Source organism: Hyla sarda, chromosome 6 (genome assembly GCF_029499605.1).
Source record: "Hyla sarda isolate aHylSar1 chromosome 6, aHylSar1.hap1, whole genome shotgun sequence".
In the NCBI taxonomy this organism is placed as follows: domain Eukaryota; kingdom Metazoa; phylum Chordata; class Amphibia; order Anura; family Hylidae; genus Hyla; species Hyla sarda.
In genome coordinates this window covers 134,398,592-134,416,965 of record NC_079194.1, presented here as the reverse complement: position 1 = coordinate 134,416,965, position 18,374 = coordinate 134,398,592, and the positions used below count along the sequence as shown (strand labels likewise).

The 18,374-nt window shown below is 44.2% G+C and overlaps 2 protein-coding genes across 6 annotated transcripts in view; one reads left to right on the top strand and one right to left on the bottom strand.

Annotated features, from left to right (window-relative positions):
• Positions 1-18,374, bottom strand: part of PDE6H (phosphodiesterase 6H) — a 239,388-nt gene that overhangs the window by 169,007 nt on the left and 52,007 nt on the right. For 3 of the 4 annotated variants that reach the window (XM_056525084.1, XM_056525083.1, XM_056525080.1), the window contains exon 1: positions 3,229-3,356. The exons of the other annotated variant lie outside the window; for it this stretch is intronic. The gene's annotated coding sequence lies outside the window, so the exon portion shown is untranslated. Of the gene's footprint in view, positions 1-3,228; positions 3,357-18,374 lie in introns of those variants that run through there. 4 annotated transcript variants of the gene reach the window in all.
• On the top strand, positions 3,258-16,449 carry WBP11 (WW domain binding protein 11). 2 transcript variants are annotated; one of them, XM_056525069.1, is made up of 12 exons: positions 3,258-3,351; positions 8,270-8,382; positions 8,905-8,936; positions 10,003-10,096; positions 11,459-11,655; positions 12,205-12,338; positions 12,424-12,620; positions 13,777-13,965; positions 14,094-14,198; positions 14,416-14,715; positions 14,837-15,010; positions 15,783-16,449. In XM_056525069.1, exons 2-12 carry the CDS (start codon positions 8,319-8,321, stop codon positions 16,208-16,210), a joined length of 1,914 nt encoding a protein of 637 aa, XP_056381044.1. In that variant the 5' UTR covers positions 3,258-3,351; positions 8,270-8,318; the 3' UTR covers positions 16,211-16,449. The 2 variants fall into 2 exon arrangements, with proteins under 2 accessions (XP_056381044.1, XP_056381045.1); XM_056525070.1 differs by lacking the exon at positions 3,258-3,351 and adding an exon at positions 3,464-3,638.

Sequence of the window (18,374 nt, the reverse complement as noted above, 5' to 3'; positions counted from 1 at the left end):
CCTGTGGCACTTGAACACCTTGGTTCCCCTTCCTTGACACTTGGCTGAGAAATAAAAATGTAATTTGGTAACCACTATCAACTTCAGAAGGTTTTATCAGCAAATAGTGCTGACAGACTCCGGTTAAGGTGTTAATAAACCAGCCAGGCTGTTGGACCATTTACAGCACGACAAATTGTTGTACTCATAAGAATAAGAAAAACAGATCTGTCACCAGCAGCTTGTTCGTGGTGTTCATGTTGGAACCATACATACAAGTAAAAACAAATATATTTACAAAGAACATTTTATCTCCTTAACAACGCAGGATGTAAATTTACGTCCTGTGCCTGCTCCCGTGATAGAACGCGGGGTCACACGGTGACCCTGCATCATATCGGGTCGGTCCCGGAGGCCCTCAATGGCCGGGACCAGCGCCTAATACCTGACATCACTGATCGCGGTGATGATCGGTATTAACCCTTCAGACGCGGCGATCAAAGTTCATCGCCGCGTCTGAAGTGAAAGTAAAACCTTCCCGGAAGCTCAGTCGTGCTGTTCGGACCGCCACAGTGAAATCACGGCGTCTGGGACAGCATTCAAGATGCTGCCTCCCTACCACGTCCCTACCTGCCACATCGCTGTCCAATCGCCGAATGACTGCTCCGTGCCTGAGATCCAGGCAGGAGCAGTCGAGGGGGATAACACTGATCAACGCCATGCTATTGCATGGCAGTGATCAGTGTAGGAAATCAGTGTGTGCAGTGTTATAGTCCTCTATGAGGGTTAAAATATTGAAAATAAAGTGTTAGTAAATGTGATTTAACCCCTTCCCTAATAAAAGTCTTAATCACCCCCCTTTTCCCATGAAAAAAAAAACTATGCAGAGTTTTCTTTATTTTCATGACTATGAAAATTGTAGATTCACACTGAAGGCATCAAAACTATGAATTAACACATGTGGAATTATATACATAACACAAAAGTGTGAAAATATGTCATATTCTAGGTTCTAGCCACCTTTTGCTTTGATTACTGCTTTGCACACTCTTGGCATTCTCTTGATGAGCTTCAAGAGGTAGTCACCTGAAAAGGTCTTCCAACAGTCTTGTAGGAGTTCCCAGAGATGTTTAGCACTTGTTGGCCCTTTTTGCCTTCGCTCTGCGGTCCAGCTCATTCCAAGCCATCTCGATTGGGTTCAGGTCCGGTGACTGTGGAGGCCAGGTCATCTGGCGCAGCACCCCATCACTCACCTTCTTGGTCAAATAACCCTTACACAGCCTGGAGGTGTTTGGGGTCATTGTCCTGCTGAAAAATAAATGATGGTCCAACTAAACACAAACCGGATGGAATAGCAGCCGCTGCAAGATGCTGTGGTAGCCATGCTGGTTCAGTATGCCTTCAATTTTGAATAAATCCCCAACAGTGTCACCAGCAAAGCCCCACCACACCATCACACCTCCTCCTCCAAACAAGCGCACCTGTGAAGTGAAAACCATTTCAGGTGACTGCCTCTTGAAGTCATCAAGAGAATGCCAAGAGTGTGCAAAGCAGTAATCAAAGCAAAAGGTGGCTACTTTGAAGAACCTAGAATATGACATATTTTCAGTTGTTTCACACTTTTTTGTTATGTCTATAATTCCACATGTGTTAATTCATAGTTTTGATGCCTTCAATGTGAATCTACAATTTTCATGGTCATGAAAATAAAGAAAACTCTGAATGAGAAGGTGTGTCCAAACTTTTGGTCTGTACTGTATATATATGTGGTATCGCCGCGTGCATAAATGTCCAAAATATAAAAATATATAATTAATTAAACCACACGGTTAATGGTGTACACATAAAAAAATTCCAAAGTCCAAAATAGCGTCTTTTTTGTCACTTTTTATACCATAAAAAATGTATGCAAAGCGATCAAAAATGTCCAATCAAAACAAAAATTATACCGATAAAAACTTCAGATCACGGTGCAAAAAATGAGCCCTCATACATCCCCATATGCGGAAAAATAAAAATTTATAGAGGTCAGAAGATGACATTTTTAAACATATCAATTTTCGTGCATGTAGTTATGATTTTTTCCAGAAATACGACAAAATCAAACCTATATAAGTAGGGTATCATTTTATTTGTATGGACCTACAGAATAAAGATAAGGTATCATTTTTACCGAAAAATGTACTGCGTAGAAATGGAAGCCCCCAAAAGTTACAAAATGACGTTTTTTCTTCAATTTATTCGCGCAATGATTTTTTTTTCCCATTTTGCTGTCGATTTTTGGGTAAAATGACTGATGTCATTACAAAGTTAAATTTGTGGCGTAAAAAATAAGCCATCATATGGATTTTTAGGTGCAAAATTGAAAGAATTATTTTTTACAGGTAAGCAGGAAAAAATGAAAGTGAAAAAATGGAAAAACCCTGAGTCCTTAAGGGGTTAAAATATACTTTCGAATTCCCATAGTATGAACTATGGAATGGGGGGGGGGGGGGGGGGGCACAAAATACGCAAAAAAAAAGAGTCATTGTGCCTCCAGCTGTTGCAAAACTAGGCATGCTGGAAGTTCTAGTTTTGCAACAACTGGAGACACGCTGTAAGGGTGCGTTTACACGCTATTACTAGCTGAGGGTCACCCGCTGAGAGTTACGCTACCATTGATTTAAATGGGTCCACAGACAGTCCACAATAGTGTCAGATTTGCAGACTGTCCGCGGACCCAATGAAATGAATGGTAGCGTTACTCACAGCAGGAAACCCGTTGCTAGTTATTAGCGTGTGAACGCATCCTTAAAAGAATTATGTGATTGGAGACATCTGAGAAAAACACAACTGTACAAGGTCTACAGATTAAGAAGATTTATTAAAACCTGCACAGAGGAAAAGTGGTGCAACCAGATTGCAACTTTTTTTTTTTTTTTTTGAAAAGTGAAAGAACCCATCTGTTTGGTTGCTATGGGCAACTGCACCCCTTTACTTCTACACGGGTTTTGATAGATCTTCCTGTAATATTGCAGAAAAAATGTGAATAAATGCTGACAAAGTGACACTAGGTGGAGTCAGGGCTCAAGTCCTGCAGGGACACGTGGGAACTGAGTTCCTGCACTTTTTTTCACAGCAGACTCCTTGGAAAGACCAACGCTTCCAGTAGCCATTTTGTTGTTCGTCTGCTTTAGACTCAAGAGCGGTCTACAAAAACATGGCCGCCATTAGAACTCTAACTCTAGTGATAGGAAACGCTCCGTTTACCTCACGTGTCATTGGTTACCGCTGTGACTCCGGAAGTAGATGTGTCCGTTGCGGAAGTGCAAGTGCCTGGTGTGGAGCGGGCGCTGGAAAGACAGAGAAGTGAATGGCAGGATAGCCGCAGAGGTTAGTAGAAAGCTGCGGCTCGTAACGTCAAAGCAGGAGATGTCGGGTGATGTGCGCTTGAACACGTGTGACCCTAACCAAGTCACGTGATCGGCATGGACCCGGCTATAGTAGAAGGAAGGCGGTTGCTTCGTAGTGCAGAGTGTCACTTGCTTCGAGGGTGATCACGTGATATGTGCTGCATACAAGTATACAAGCTGTGCACGTGCACCTTCCTAATAGTGTTGTAGTTCTGCATCAGTTGTAAGATCCTCGCTTGCTGTCAGTGAATGCAAACCTATACAGAGGTAATGCAGACCATTGCCTGGTACTGTTGGCTCCAAACTGATCACTTTTACCTGAACTGATACGTTGTAACAAACTATCAGCGAGAACTGGTTTTCACTCAAGTAGAAATTGTAACCAAAATTTGTTCGAAACTATCAGTAGAGGTACTGACCCTACCCATATGAGCTATTAGGGCAGAGGTCTCCAACTGTGGACCTCCAGATGTTGCAAAACTACAACTCCCAGCATGCCTGGACAGCCAACGGCTGTCCAGGCATGCTGGGAGTTGTAGTTTTGCAACATCTGGAGGTGCATGGTGTGACCCTAACCAGGTCACGTGATCGGCATGGACCCGGACCCCTGTGTGTGTATAAGGAGAGTCCTGTCATTCATACCAAGCAGGGCAGGGAAAAGCCAGCATAGATCCGCCTCCTTGACTACATCACTGTCTTAAAGGGGTACTCCGTCCCTAGACATCTTATCCCCTATCCAAAGGATAGGGGATAAGATGTCAGATCGCCACTGTGCCGCTGCTGGGGACCCCCTGGATCGCCGCTGCGGCACCCCGCTATCTTTACTGCACAGAGCGAGTTCGCTCTGCACCTAATGACGGGCGATATAGGGGCCGGAGCATCGTTATGTCATGGCTCCGCCCCTTGTGACATCACGGTCTGCCCCCTCAATAAGTCTATGGGAGGGGGCGTGGCGGTCGTCACGCCCCTGCCATAGACTTGCATTAAGGGGTGGGCAGTGATGTCATGGGGGGGCGGAGCCATGACATCACATTGCTCCGTCCCCTGTATCGCCCGTCATTATGCACAGAAATCCTGGGGGACCCCAGCAGCGGGACCCCGGCGATCTGACATCTTATCCCCTATCCTTTGGATAGGGTATAAGATGTCTAGGGGCTGAGTACCCCTTTAAAGGACCTATGGCCAACCCCCCAAAAAAATGTAATGCCACTATCATTAAAGTTACAACTTAGATTAGAAAAAGCTGGCCGGCACTGCCAAGCTTCCCGTGACTCCTATGTGAACCAGGTCAGTCTCATAACAGTTAGTGGTGCTCAATTCCTTATGAAAACGAAGAGTATCCAGAATCCAAATATACAAAGAAAGGAGGAATGGCACTCACCGCTTACTGTAATTTCTTATCTTTTATTCTTCATAAAGTGCAGGTGCTTTTAAAAAGGCATTTCACCCAGCCGGGTGTGGACGCCAGTGCGCGTGCTACAGGTAACAATTGTTTCGCTCTGGCTTGAGCTTCAACAGACCTTCCCTTTCCCATGCTCCTTCATTCCTTATAACACGTCATGAAGTATCCACGGGGCGGGGATTACAAGCACAATAGGTTAAAAACAGTGCAAAGTGCAAAAAACACATACAGTTAAAACCAAAAACTAAGTAACTACAAAAATAATCCTAAATCAATCCTGTCATTTAATCCTCCTAACTCTTGTGCACCAGTTTTCAACGTACAAAAAATCTAAAAGATGAATTAGTACGTAGTAAATATAAAGAAAAGGAAAGTAACAAAACATGGTTAGAAAAAAACGCAGTAGTCGGGAATCATAGGTGTGGACGATGCAATTGGTGCGCATATTTCCAACCAGGAAAATGCATCTCCATTGGTGGCCAAATAAAAAACATTTCCGAATTTATTTGTTGTAAAACCTCCTTTGCAGTGTATGCATTAATTTGCACCTGCGGGAGATTTTATATAGGAAGCACTATTCGTGCACTAAATACACGTTTTCGGGAACATACCTGGTCAATAAAATCAGGAAAAGGTTCCCCAAGATTAATAGAACATATTAATTCGGCACACAATGGAGATGCAAGCGTTCTGAAATTTATGGGAATTAAAAGGTTAATTTGTACTCAAGGTAAAGATAATGAAAAAATCCTCCGTGAGATCGAAGCAAAGTGGATTTTGAAAACTGGTGCACAAGAGTTAGGAGGATTAAATGACAGGATTGATTTAGGATTATTTTTGTAGTTACTTAGTTTTTGGTTTTAACTGTATGTGTTTTTTTGCACTTTGCACTGTTTTTAACCTATTGTGCTTGTAATCCCCGCCCCGTGGATCCTTCATGACGTGTTATAAGGAATGAAGGAGCATGGGAAAGGGAAGGTCTGTTGAAGCTCAAGCCAGAGCGAAACAATTGTTACCTGTAGCACGCGCACTGGCGTCCACACCCGGCTGGGTGAAATGCCTTTTTAAAAGCACCTGCACTTTATGAAGAATAAAAGATAAGAAATTACAGTAAGCGGTGAGTGCCATTCCTCCTTTCTTTGTATATTTGGACACTATCATTAAAGTGCAACAGTCACCAGAATTCACCCCCTAAAACTGTGCCCAGTATGTGAAAGCAGCTCAGTAGTGTAATGCAACCATACCTTTTGCTGCTTTATCTGTATCTTTTGTCCTTCGCGTATGCACTCAGGGCCCCCTATGCCTCTCTCCTTTAGGGCAGCACAGGAAGGGGGGGGACACACAGGTCCTCAGCGCATACTGTTGAGCGGCGAGAAGTCTCAGGGAGTGTTAGGTCCTGATGCATCATGGGTCGGCGCGCGTGCGTAGTGCTATTGGTAGAGAGGGAGCGAGCACAGAAGAGATCAATGGCGCATGCGCTGAGGACCTGTGTGTCAATTACACAGTGCTGACATAAAGGAGAGAGCTGTGGCGACACCCAGGACTTTGCTTGCCTATCTGACTGTTGCTGACTCCGGACAAAAGGTCCTCTGGCCGCAGGTCCTCTTTAAAACTATTATTTTTCTGATATGCTGTACACAGTAGTGAGGAGCCCATGCCTTTTTCATGCTCCCCATGATTTTGACAATGACTGATTTCAAGGGGTAAAAACAGGTGCCAGAAAGTTAAACAGATTTTTAAATTACTTCTATTTAAAAATCTTAATCCTTCCAGTACTTATCAGATGCTGCAGAAGCAGTTGAGTTGTTCTTTAAGTCTAACCACAGTGCTCTCTGCTGACACCTCTGTCCATGTCAGGAACTGTCCAGATCAGGAGAAGTCCACAATGTGGATTTGCTTCTACTCTGGACAGTTCTTGACATGGACAGAGGAGTACCCCTATAAGCAGTGCACCTAATTATTACCACGTGTTTAAAAAATGAAGAATTAGATCATATTAAAATGTAATTCACAAAGGTTCATTCTGGCTAAAACTGTTTGCTGTGATGGTGGGTTGGTACTCCCTATAACATCTGTGCCCTGATATAGATTATGGGTTGATCCCTATAGATGGGCAGACCCTTGCTTGATACAATTGCCTTGTACATTTGAAATGTAATTTCGCATAATGCATCAGTTTAGACCCATTTATCTTCATAGTAAAACGTCTTCAAAGGTTGACGTCTCTGATGAACAAAGCAGCACAATAGCAGCTAATGTAAAGTCTGAAGGTGCCGTACACTTTAGATACCTGTTGGCTGGCATCTCTTCCTCCCGACTTCTCCATATACCAGTACACTTGGTTTGGCCAATCATGCTTGTGTTTTCATGGGAGAGGGGACTAAGCTGTCTCCCTGCAGGCACAGAGTATTAAGCATGTTTAAATCCATCTAGGCTTATCCTGCTTTCCCTGATATTTGCCATCAGGGGAGAAGCAGGACATCCTTATACAGATTACATCAGGGGTCTCAAATTCAAATTATCTGGGGGCCACTGGAGGTAGAGGCTGGGTGAGGCTGGGCAGCATGCGCCCCTCACATATAATGCCCCCATTGTGCGCCCCTCACATATAATGCCCCCATTGTGCGCCCCTCACATATAATGCCCCCATTGTGCGCCTCTCACATATAATGCCCCCATTGTGCGCCCCTCACATATAATGCCCCCATTGTGCGCCCCTCACATATAATGCCCCCATTGTGCGCCCCTCACATATAATGCCCCCATTGTGCGCCCCTCACATATAATGCCCCCATCGTGCGCCCCTCACATATAATGCCCCCATTGTGCGCCCCTCACATATAATGCCCCCACCATGCGCCCCTCACATATAATGCCCCCATCGTGCGCCCCTCACATATAATGCCCCTGTCCTGTCCCCTCAGGGGGCATTATATGTGAGGGGCACAGTACAGGGGGCATTATATGTGAGGGGGGCACAGGGGGCCCCACCTGTCATGTGCTCTTCACATATAATATTCCCTTTTCTCTGCCCCCCCCCTCCCGCCTCCTCCTGTGCGATATAGTGCCCCCTTGGCCCTGAGCATACTCGTCTTATTTACAGTATGCGAGCCACGGGAACGGGATCTCCAGGGGCCAGCGCGATTATGTCACGTCTTTGCGCCAGGCTGCCGTGGATCATGACCCCACGGTTCACACGCTGTGTACTCACAGCGTGTGAGGAAGGTTAGTGAATGGAGGAGCGGGAGCTTACAGCTTCCACTCCACCATGCTAGAGTACGCCCCCCTTTGCTACGCCACTGGGCAGCAAGCCGCAAAATTTCGTTCCGTGGGCTGTGAGTTTGAGACCCCTGCATTACATGGTTGGCCATTCCCATCAAAATATTTATGTTTAGCCAGCTTTTATCTAATGTGTATGGAAACCTTAATACATATGCAGGAGGCCTCTTTCTCTTCTGCTGACATATTAATAATAGATCACTTCTTTTTATTGCAGGTACTTTTTTTCTCAGTGGGGACGGTGAAAGAGAGAAACTTGCATCAAGATGGGGCGGAGATCAACATCTTCCACCAAGAGTGGGAAGTTCATGAACCCCACAGACCAAGCCCGTAAGTGTATAATATGCTAAGCATAGGCATGAAGGGGTACGATAGCTGCAGTGCTTGTTCTCTGAACTGTTTCATAAAGAGGAGAAGCTGACTGAAGAGCATAATTCACCCCCTTTACATGTGCTCTGCAGGCTTGTCCCCTGCCAGCAGTCATACTTTGGGTCCCGGAGAAAGGTGCCTACGCGCTCCCCCTTAATCACATATGCATTTTCTCCAACTCCATGTCAAGTCACATGCCCCCTGAGTGCTGTGCCTGTATGCAGAGCGCAGGCGCTGAAGATTATACGCAGCTGTTATGTCCTGATGAGTAGTAAGTGCAGCTCTGGAGTAATATACAGGTTGTAGTTCTGGGTAAGGAATGTTACGTGTACACACAGTGACCCCATCAGCAGAATAGCGAATGCAGGTCTGGTGTATAATACAGGATAAGTAATATATGTATATAGGGACTCATTTTGTTGGATGTAATGTCAGTGTCTGATGTCTGTGTAACTTCTGTATTCTCTGCTCTAATGCCTGCAGGAAAGGAGGCGAGGAAGCGGGAGCTGAAAAAGGTGAGAATTTGAGTAGAGCTCAGAAGAATATCTTGGCTCTATGCAGAGCTCTGAAGAATATCTTGGCTCTATGCAGAGCTTGGGAGAATATCTTGGTTCTGTGCAGAGCTCGGAAGAATATCTTGGCTCTATGCAGAGCTTGGGAGAATATCTTGGTTCTATGCAGAGCTTGGGAGAATATCTTGGCTCTATGCAGAGCTCGGAAGAATATCTTGGCTCTATGCAGAGCTCGGAAGAATATCTTGGCTCTATGCAGAGCTCGGAAGAATATCTTGGCTCTATGCAGAGCTTTGGAGAATATCTTGGCTCTATGCAGAGCTTGGGAGAATATCTTGGCTCTATGCAGAGCTTGGGAGAATATCTTGGCTCCATGCAGAGCTTGGGAGAATATCTTGGCTCTATGCAGAGCTTGGGAGAATATCTTGGCTCTATGCAGAGCTCGGAAGAATATCTTGGCTCTATGCAGAGCTCGGAAGAATATCTTGGCTCTATGTAGAGCTTGGGAGAATATCTTGGCTCTATGCAGAGCTTGGGAGAATATCTTGGCTCTATGCAGAGCTTGGGAGAATATCTTGGCTCTATGCAGAGCTTGGGAGAATATCTTGGCTCTATGCAGAGCTTGGGAGAATATCTTGGCTCTATGCAGAGCTTGGGAGAATATCTTGGCTCTATGCAGAGCTTGGGAGAATATCTTGGCTCTATGCAGAGCTTGGGAGAATATCTTGGCTCTATGCAGAGCTTGGGAGAATATCTTGGCTCTATGCAGGGCTTGGGAGAATATCTTGGCTCTATGCAGAGCTTGGGAGAATATCTTGGCTCTATGCAGAGCTTGGGAGAATATCTTGGCTCTATGCAGAGCTCGGGAGAATATGTTGGCTCTATGCAGAGCTCGGGAGAATATCTTGGCTCTATGCAGAGCTCGGGAGAATATCTTGGCTCTATGCAGAGCTTGGGAGAATATCTTGGCTCTATGCAGAGCTTGGGAGAATATCTTGGCTCTATGGAAAAGTAGCCTGAATTGTATTGCTTGGTTATGGAACTTTTTGCTTGTTTGCTTGCATTGTAGAACAAGAAGCAGAGGATGATGGTGAGAGCCGCTGTGCTGAAAATGAAAGATCCAAAGCAAATCATCAGAGACATGGAGAAGCTTGATGAGATGGGTGAGTGTGGTCTCCAAATCCCCAGTGAAAATCTGAAATAAAAGGGTGGTATTTATTTATTTTTACTCTTTTAAAGGTGCCCAGCCTGTCCCTTATTAAAAAAAAAACAAAAAACCTTAATTTACCTCATGCACTACCTCAGCATCTCCAGTATCGCTGCCACAGTCCCTGGTGCTATCTTCTTCCTGGTGCTGGTGGCCAAGGCGTCACAGGGCAGCTTAGTGAGTCGCTGTCTGCAGCTGCAATGTGACATATTGGGCCCTGGCTCTGGTTTTCTCCCTGGCACCTGGGTCCAATACATCACATTACCGCTGAGGCAGGTCACTGCTGCTGTGACATATCGACCCCCGGCTCTAGGAAGATGATTGCAGCAACCATACCGTAGGCACCGAAAGGGATGTGAAAGGTAAGTTAAAGTTTGTTTTTGACGGGCTGGGCATCTTTTTAATAAATAAATACTGACACAGTAATTCTTTAACTCCTTAAGGACCACAGTTTATTTTTATTTTTGCACTTTCGTTTTTTCCTCCTCACCTCCTAAAAATCATAACGCTTTCAATTTTCCACCTACAAACTCATATGAGGGCTTGTGAATAATTTTACCGCAAAATTTACGGCGAAACCAGAAAAAAATATTTATGGGGCTAAATTGAAAAGAAAAACAGCATTTTGTAACTTTTTGTGCCTTTTGTGTCTACGCGCTTTTCGGTAAAAATTACACTTTATCTTTATTCTGTAGGTACATACGATTCAAACGATACCCAACCTACTTCTGTTAAAAAATTATAACTTTTTTTTTTTTTCCATATACGGGGCAGTATGTGGGCTTAATTTTTGCGCCATGATCTGAAATGTTCATCGGTACCATTTTTGTTTTCATGGGACTTTTTGGTCAGTTTTTATACGTCATACAGATCAATGTGGTTCAGCCAGGCTTTATTAATGCGAGAGCCAGGACCGGGACAGGATGAGAGGTAAGCCCTCCGGTTACCTCAGCAGTGGATCACTGAATCACTCAATCTGATTGGTTAATAGCCGGCCGCAGCAATCGCCGCATGTCTGCTATTAATGCCGGCCCTCAGCTACAAGAATAAGCTGGGGGCCGGCCGTTATGGCGTGGGCTCAAGTCGGGAGCCTGCGCCATACCCCGTTAACAGCACAATGACGTGTATACATGTCCTTAGTCATTAACCAATTAATGTATGGTGGTTTTTCAGTGTTAGAAGTGGTGGCATGTTGTTAGGGTATGTCTCGACTTCTTGATCAGTGGGGATTGTGTTAATCCTTAGAATATATGGGCCACAGTGAAGATTGCTGGATATTTTCTCCATCAAGTACTGATGGATCCTTTTTGTTTTTCAGAATTTAACCCTGTGCAGCAGCCACAGCTCAACGAAAAAGTTCTCAAAGACAAAAGGAAGAAGTTGCGGGAGACGTTTGAGAGAATTTTGCGTCTTTATGAGAAGGAAAACCCTGAAACTTACAAGGAATTACGCAAAATTGAACTAGATTACGAGCACAAGCGGGCACAGCTTAGCCAGTATTTTGATGCTGTTAAGGTCAGTGCACAATCTGTCCAGCCTTTACTTCAAGTTTTGCAGCTTTATAGTTATGTTGTCCTTCCTTACTATTTTTCAGATCTTTGCTTGCATATTCTATATTAACTTGTGTTACTCAAGACTTCCTTTTTTTGCGTTGTGATAAAAGTAAATTTTTTAGCCCTTTTTTTTTTTTCTTTTTCTTTTTTTACATCCAGAAAGATTGATAATACAATGCTCACTAACTAGATTAGAAGAATCCAAGCAGAGATTTAGAAAATTGCAGTGATTTGAAATAAAAAGTAACTGAACACTTTCTAATACACGATTAGGGTACGTTCACATGTACGCAGATTTGATGCGCAGGATTTTCTGCTGCAGATTTCATTGTAAACTAAATGACTGAGCACAGCTTCTAATCTGAAGTTACAAATCCTGTGCATCAAATCTGCGCAGGATCCTGTATGTGTGAACGTACCCTTACAGGGAACAGTGATCGCCTTTTTAACTTCATTCTTTATTTTTTTTTTTTTTTTAAGTATAAATAGCATATTCATTTTCTGTTTGCAGAATGCTCAGCATGTGGAGGTGGAGAGTATTCCTCTGCCGGACCTACCCCACGCTCCATCTAATATTTTGATTCAAGACATCCCTCTCCCTGGAGCCCAGCCCCCTTCCATCCTGAAGAAGACATCTGCATATGGGTGTGTGTAATAATACTAATAACACTGATATACTGAATGCTGTGACTGCTATGCAATATAACAGGGGACTGCTCTGCATTCTTAGACCTCCTGGGCGAGGTGTTCCTATGCCGTACCCTCCAGGACATGGAGTTCCTCGCCTACCCCCAGGCAAGAAGCCTCCTGGTCCACCACCGGGTCCTCCACCGCCACAAGTATTGCAGATGTATGGTCGTAAGGTGGGCTTTGCTTTGGAGAACATAATGAAAAGAAGGGAGGATGAGAGGTACAGCCCTGAAGGAGGTAAGGAACAAATTTTTTTTTTTTTTTGTAGTTAAGCATTGGTCCCTTTTTATTAGGGGAAGTGGTAGATGCCATGTGTCATCACATGAGTAGAATTACACTAAGCATGCCTCATTTCCCCAACATCAAATTCCCAGTGACAGGGTAGGAGAATAGCATGCATGCAAGCCAGTAATGTCCTTGTGCTCTGTTCACATCCTTTTGTGACTTTAATGGGGTTCATTCGGTTTAGCAGAGTTGTCCATTGTTTGGGGGGAGTGCTGAGCAGAACAGTTTTTTTTTTGTGTCAAGTATTACAAAATCATTGATAGATGTAGGTGTAGAGATTTTGTGGCTTCCCTCTCTCTCCAGGCTTCTCATGATTACTTTGTAGGGCTGCCTAGTCACAGACAACCCTTTTATTTGAGGAATCTGACAAATAGATGACTTTGCCTCCGATTGTTTTCCCTGCAGCAGCCACTACAAGGGAAATGTAGTTTCACTTGTGACTATTCAATTGATTATTGCCAGAGTAAGAGATGTTACTTTCCACTGAGGCTTATAGAGAATGCTGCCATGGACTCTTACAGAGCTTGCCTATATATTAGTGTGATTTGTTGTACTATAGGTACCCATACCCCTCCTAGCTATTCCTTTAAAGGGGTTGCCACAGAAACAAACTAACTATGTATGGTGTCAAAAAGTATAATAAGTAACTTACTAATATAATTAGCCATAGTACACAGGTCTTACATATCTACTGTCTAGCTTGTAGCTTTGACGTCACACACTCTTAATGCAGAGATCCCGTTACTGCTCATTCAATTTATGACTCATAAGATAAGGCAGGTGGGAAGTCTATTCTGACAGAAACTGCTGTGACTTGAGAGGCTTCCTGCTGCCTTATCAAATTATTATAAATGTAATGAGCAATAATGAGTTTCACATCACTGGTCTCGTCTTGGTAGCTCTGCTATCAGAGAGTGTGTTGTCACAGCTACAAGCCATGGAAGATCTCTGCAATATGTCTAATAAAATTTTTATAGTTATATAGTCCCTTCATGACATTGCATGTCCATAAGGGGGCTTTATTACTATAGGTACATCTCGACAATAACACCTCCTCTGTGATGCAGTGGTCACCTCCTTTCAGACTGATTGTTCTTTTCCTACTCAGGGATGAAAAGTCACCATGACGCTTCAAGCTCAAGTGAAGATGAAGATTATCCCAATGAGATGGAGCAGGATAAGGAAGATGAAGGCAGCAGTGATGAGGACAGTGATAGCGATCAATCAGACGGCCGAGAAAGTGACGGTGGCGAGTATGCTCAGCGGGACGATAAAAGTGGGGACAAAAAGGCAGCAGGTAAGTCGCCCTGCACTGTTTTTTTAATTTTTTTTGGGGGGAGGAGGATCTGACGGGAACGCTTTAAACCTTTTATAGCTTGTGTATTGCTGTTGTAATGTAACATGTGAAACATTCTGCCCACTCAGGTCACAATGTTCGGTTTGCTGATGCCTCAGAAAAGCCTCACAAGAAAAAGAAGAAAAATGTAAAGGATCTGACTCCCCTTCAGGCCATGATGTTACGTATGGCAGGTAAGTTCTCATCTGCTTTCCCATTGAGGACAAGAATTAATTTTATATGATTTAAAAAACAAACAACTTTATTTACTGTTGACATAGTCGTTACAGAGTTTGTCACACAACTTTACTAAACCCCTGATTTACCTAGTGTTAGTATGATTCCAAGACACATCTGATGTGATGATAACAGATCCACTCTCTTATTAGATAACACATCATACATTTGCAGGTCAGGAGGTCACAGAAGAAGACGAGGATCATGAAGCCGAAGAATATTCCTCATCATCTTCATCTGAGGATGACACTGACTCTGAGGATGAGCAGAAGAATGAGGATTCTAAAACAGAAACTGCTGAGAGTAACTCCTCCTCGGCACCAATAAATGTACCGCCACCTGTAACGGTCCCGCCTCCGCCCCTGCAGATGCCGCCATCCATTATGACTGGGCCACCACCCCTTGGTCCTCCTCCAGTTCCACCTCTTCGACCACCAGGACCCCCAACAGGCATGCCTCCAGGTCCTCCTCCAGGTAAAATATGTGTAAAGTCATTGTTAAAAGTCAAAAAGGCCATGACACACTGCTTCCTCCTTGACCTTTAAAACATGTAACAAGTCTACATTGTTAAATGGTTCTGTTAAATCTTTTACAGGTGCACCCCCATTCTTAAGACCCCCAGGCCTCCGTGGTCCTCCACCTCGCTTGTTGCCTCCAGGTCCTCCACCTGGCCGTCCTCCAGGCCCACCTCCTGGTCCTCCTCCAGGTCTGCCACCAGGTCCTCCACCTCGTGGACCCCCACCCCGTCTGCCCCCACCAGCACCCCCAGGTAAAATGTCCTGTACTGCTTGTGTTGTAGTTTCTTTCTAATTGCTGGCAGCTTATTTCATATATTTATTTTGGGGGTATTCATCTCTATACTTGTTTCTTTACGTTTACATGCCATTGCATTTTCTCAGTCTTTATCTGTGCTGTGGTCTTTTCATTGTTTACTTCCCGAGTTACGTAAACAGTGTAGCTCCCGTGCCATTTGCACACCTCCCCTTATAAAGGTTATAACCCCTTAAATGTCAATGGAAATGATGCAAATTGTGTAACAGCCGACAGTTGTTATCGGTGCCTGATCACAGGCTGGAGATTGCTGGGTGAATATCCCTTTTAATGCTTATTGTCTGTTTCATGGAGGGTAAGGAAACATCACATACAGCTCTGACCCGCAACATGTGAATCCATTTCTCAGCATCCTAGAATTCATAGTTCAGTAGGCAAGCACAGTGTGCATAGATTTGGGGACATGCTGGGGTGCTGAAAGAGTGGATAGATTTTGGGGGGGGGGGGGGGGGGGGCACTGTATGGATGGGGTTCCATACTGACCCACCTCCCCAAGCTTTTCCCCAATCTATCCACATTTTTTTACTACCTCCTGTCACATGACTTAAAAAAAATAAATATTGGGATTGGATAATTGTTGCTCTGTCTACACTATACAGTGCAGAGTGTGGTCATGTGACCAAAGTGCAGAATAAGTTGGTGACCTATTTTAGGACGTTACCTGCATAAGTCTCTCATTTATTTTCTATCTTATGTGCTTGTTTGTTTAGGCATGCCCCCTCCTCCTCGGCCCATGATGCGTCCACCCTTGGTACCACCACCAGGCACTGCCCCCCCTGGCCTTTACCCTCCAACACCATTGGCAAACCCAGGAGTTCTAAGTGCACCCCCCAGCTTGATACAAAGACCCAAATCAGACGATGGAGGTGCCACCATTGAAAAGAAGGCCACTGCCACTATTAGCGCCAAACCGCAAATCACAAATCCTAAGGCCGAGGTGACGCGGTTTGTGCCAACCGCCTTGCGAGTGCGCAGAGAAAATAAAGGTGTTCCAGCTACTACTCCTGCAAAGAAGCATGAAGAAGAAGTGGTCAGGCCAGTTGTTAAAACAGGTCCCAAGGTTGGAAACCCAATGCCTGTGCAGACCAAGGACGATATGTATGAGGCGTTTATGAAAGAGATGGAAGGGCTGCTATAGAGTGGACAGTCAAATGTACTCTTGTTCTGATGTCATCCTCTGTACACAGCCATCTGTGCCCACATTCATCACCAGGTGCTCTGTATTCCTGTAGAGCTTTAAACCCTTGTGTTGCTGTTAGGATTACTCTGGATTGTAGTCCGCGTCTATGTTCTCTTGAGATCATATGCAGTTTAGGTCTATTATGTCGACCATTTGCATTTATTTTTTACATCTTGTTATTAAATGTGTGATATTAATGTAGCCGTGCTTTGTATGGCTTGGGTTCTATGCAACACGGTGGGTTTCACTGAAGGGGTTCACACATCTATTGTGTATTGACATGTAGAATTTTTAGCCAAAACCAGGAGTTGAACACTGAGGAAAAGTACAATGGAAAATATATGCATTTTTTTTCTATTATCTGGAGCCACTCCAGGTTGTGGCTAAAACTACTGATAAAGTGAGGACCGATTACTGACCAAAATACTATTTGTGAACTGAGACTAATGTAAAAGAGATGAGAAACAACATACAATTGTAAACTCCTAGAGGACACAGGTCATACATTTACACCCTGGCTTCTTGGTACTTGGTGCACCTGGACATACATGTACGTCCTATCCGAACTGGACCTGGTGCTAATGTCAGACATAACCCTTCAGATTTTATAATCAATACTGCTCACAGTATCTGAAGTACAACAGTGTATATTTAAGAAACTCATTGGACCAGCTGCAGGGCAATCGCATGGGTTTGATGAGTCAAGATGACAGCCAGAGACCCTCTCATGTGCTCCTGTGCCACTCCAGCTATCATCTTCTATGGTCTTAATAAAAGGGAATAACCCCCTTCCCCAATAAAAATTAAGTCACCCACTGTTCCCATTTTACAAATTAAAAAAATAATATATATATTTGGTATCGCCATGTGCGGAAATGCCTGAACTATTCAAATAAAATGTTAATGATCCAGTGTGGTGAATGGCGTAAACATTAAAAAAAAAAAAAAAACACACTAGGTGCTGATTTTTGGTCACATCCCAGTAAAAAAAACGAATAAAAAAAAAAAACTGTATCTCCGGCTCTCCCGTAGAGATGCATGGAGGAGCTTGTCGGCCACCTCTTCATTCCCTGGTTGATGGTAATCCGTGCACAGAGCGCGTAATCTTGTGTTCTCTTTATAAACTGTGAGTGATGGCTGCTATCAGAAGCTATGGAGCCACAGTCAATGACCTGACAGCTATCATTTTTTTTTACCAAACATAATTGTTTAGGACATGTTTTTTTGCGGTATGAGTTGATGGGTTTAGTGGTACTATTTTTGGGTATATGTGTGGTTTATACAGTCATGGCCGTAAATGTTGGCGCCCCTGAAAATTTTCAAGAAAACAAGTATTTCTCACAGAAAAGGATTGCAGGAACACATGTTTTGCTATACAAATGTTTATTCCCTTTGTGTGTATTGGAAGTAAATCAAAAAAGGGAGGGAAAAAAAGCAAATTGGACATAATGCCACTCCAAAAATGGGTTGGACAAAATGATTGGCACCCTTAAAGGGGTACTCCGGCGCTAAGACATCTTATCCCCTTTCCAAAGGATAGGGGATAAGATGCCTGATTGCGGGGGTCCTGCCACTGGGGGCATAGGATTGCATTGAGGGGGCGGAGCGTGACATCACAGTGCACCAGCCCCGTGATCGCCAGCAATCAGACCCGGAGCAAACATGCTCCGGGGACTGATAGTAACGAGGTGCTGCGTGCAAGATCACGGGGGTCCCCCGCGGCGGGACTCCTGCGATCAGGCATCTTATCCCCTATCCTTTGGATAGGGGATAAGATGTCTTAGCGCCGGAGTACCCCTTTAATATTTGGTTGCACACCCTTTTGGAAAAAGTAACTGAAATCAGTCGCTTCCTATAACCATCAATAGGCTTCTTACACCTCTCAGCCGGAATGTTGGACCACTCTTCCTTTGCGAACTGCTCCAGGTCTCTCTTATCCCAACAGTAATTTTAAGATCTCTCCACAGGTGTTCAATGAGATTTAGATTTATCTGGACTCATTGCTGGCCACTTCAGAACTCTCCAGCGCTTTGTTGCCATCCATTTCTGGGTCCTTTTGGACGTATGTTTGGTGTCATTGTCCTGCTGGAAGACCCAAGTTCTCGGACGCAAACCCAGCTTT

Bases quoted from the DNA above. Each gene is read 5' to 3' on its own strand.
- WBP11 (XM_056525069.1), top strand. From the start codon at position 8,319: ATGGGGCGGAGATCAACATCTTCCACCAAGAGTGGGAAGTTCATGAAC. The intron at 14,199-14,415 runs GTAAGTTCTCAT...ATACATTTGCAG, and splicing joins CATGATGTTACGTATGGCAG to GTCAGGAGGTCACAGAAGAA. The intron at 15,011-15,782 runs GTAAAATGTCCT...TTGTTTGTTTAG, and splicing joins GCCCCCACCAGCACCCCCAG to GCATGCCCCCTCCTCCTCGG.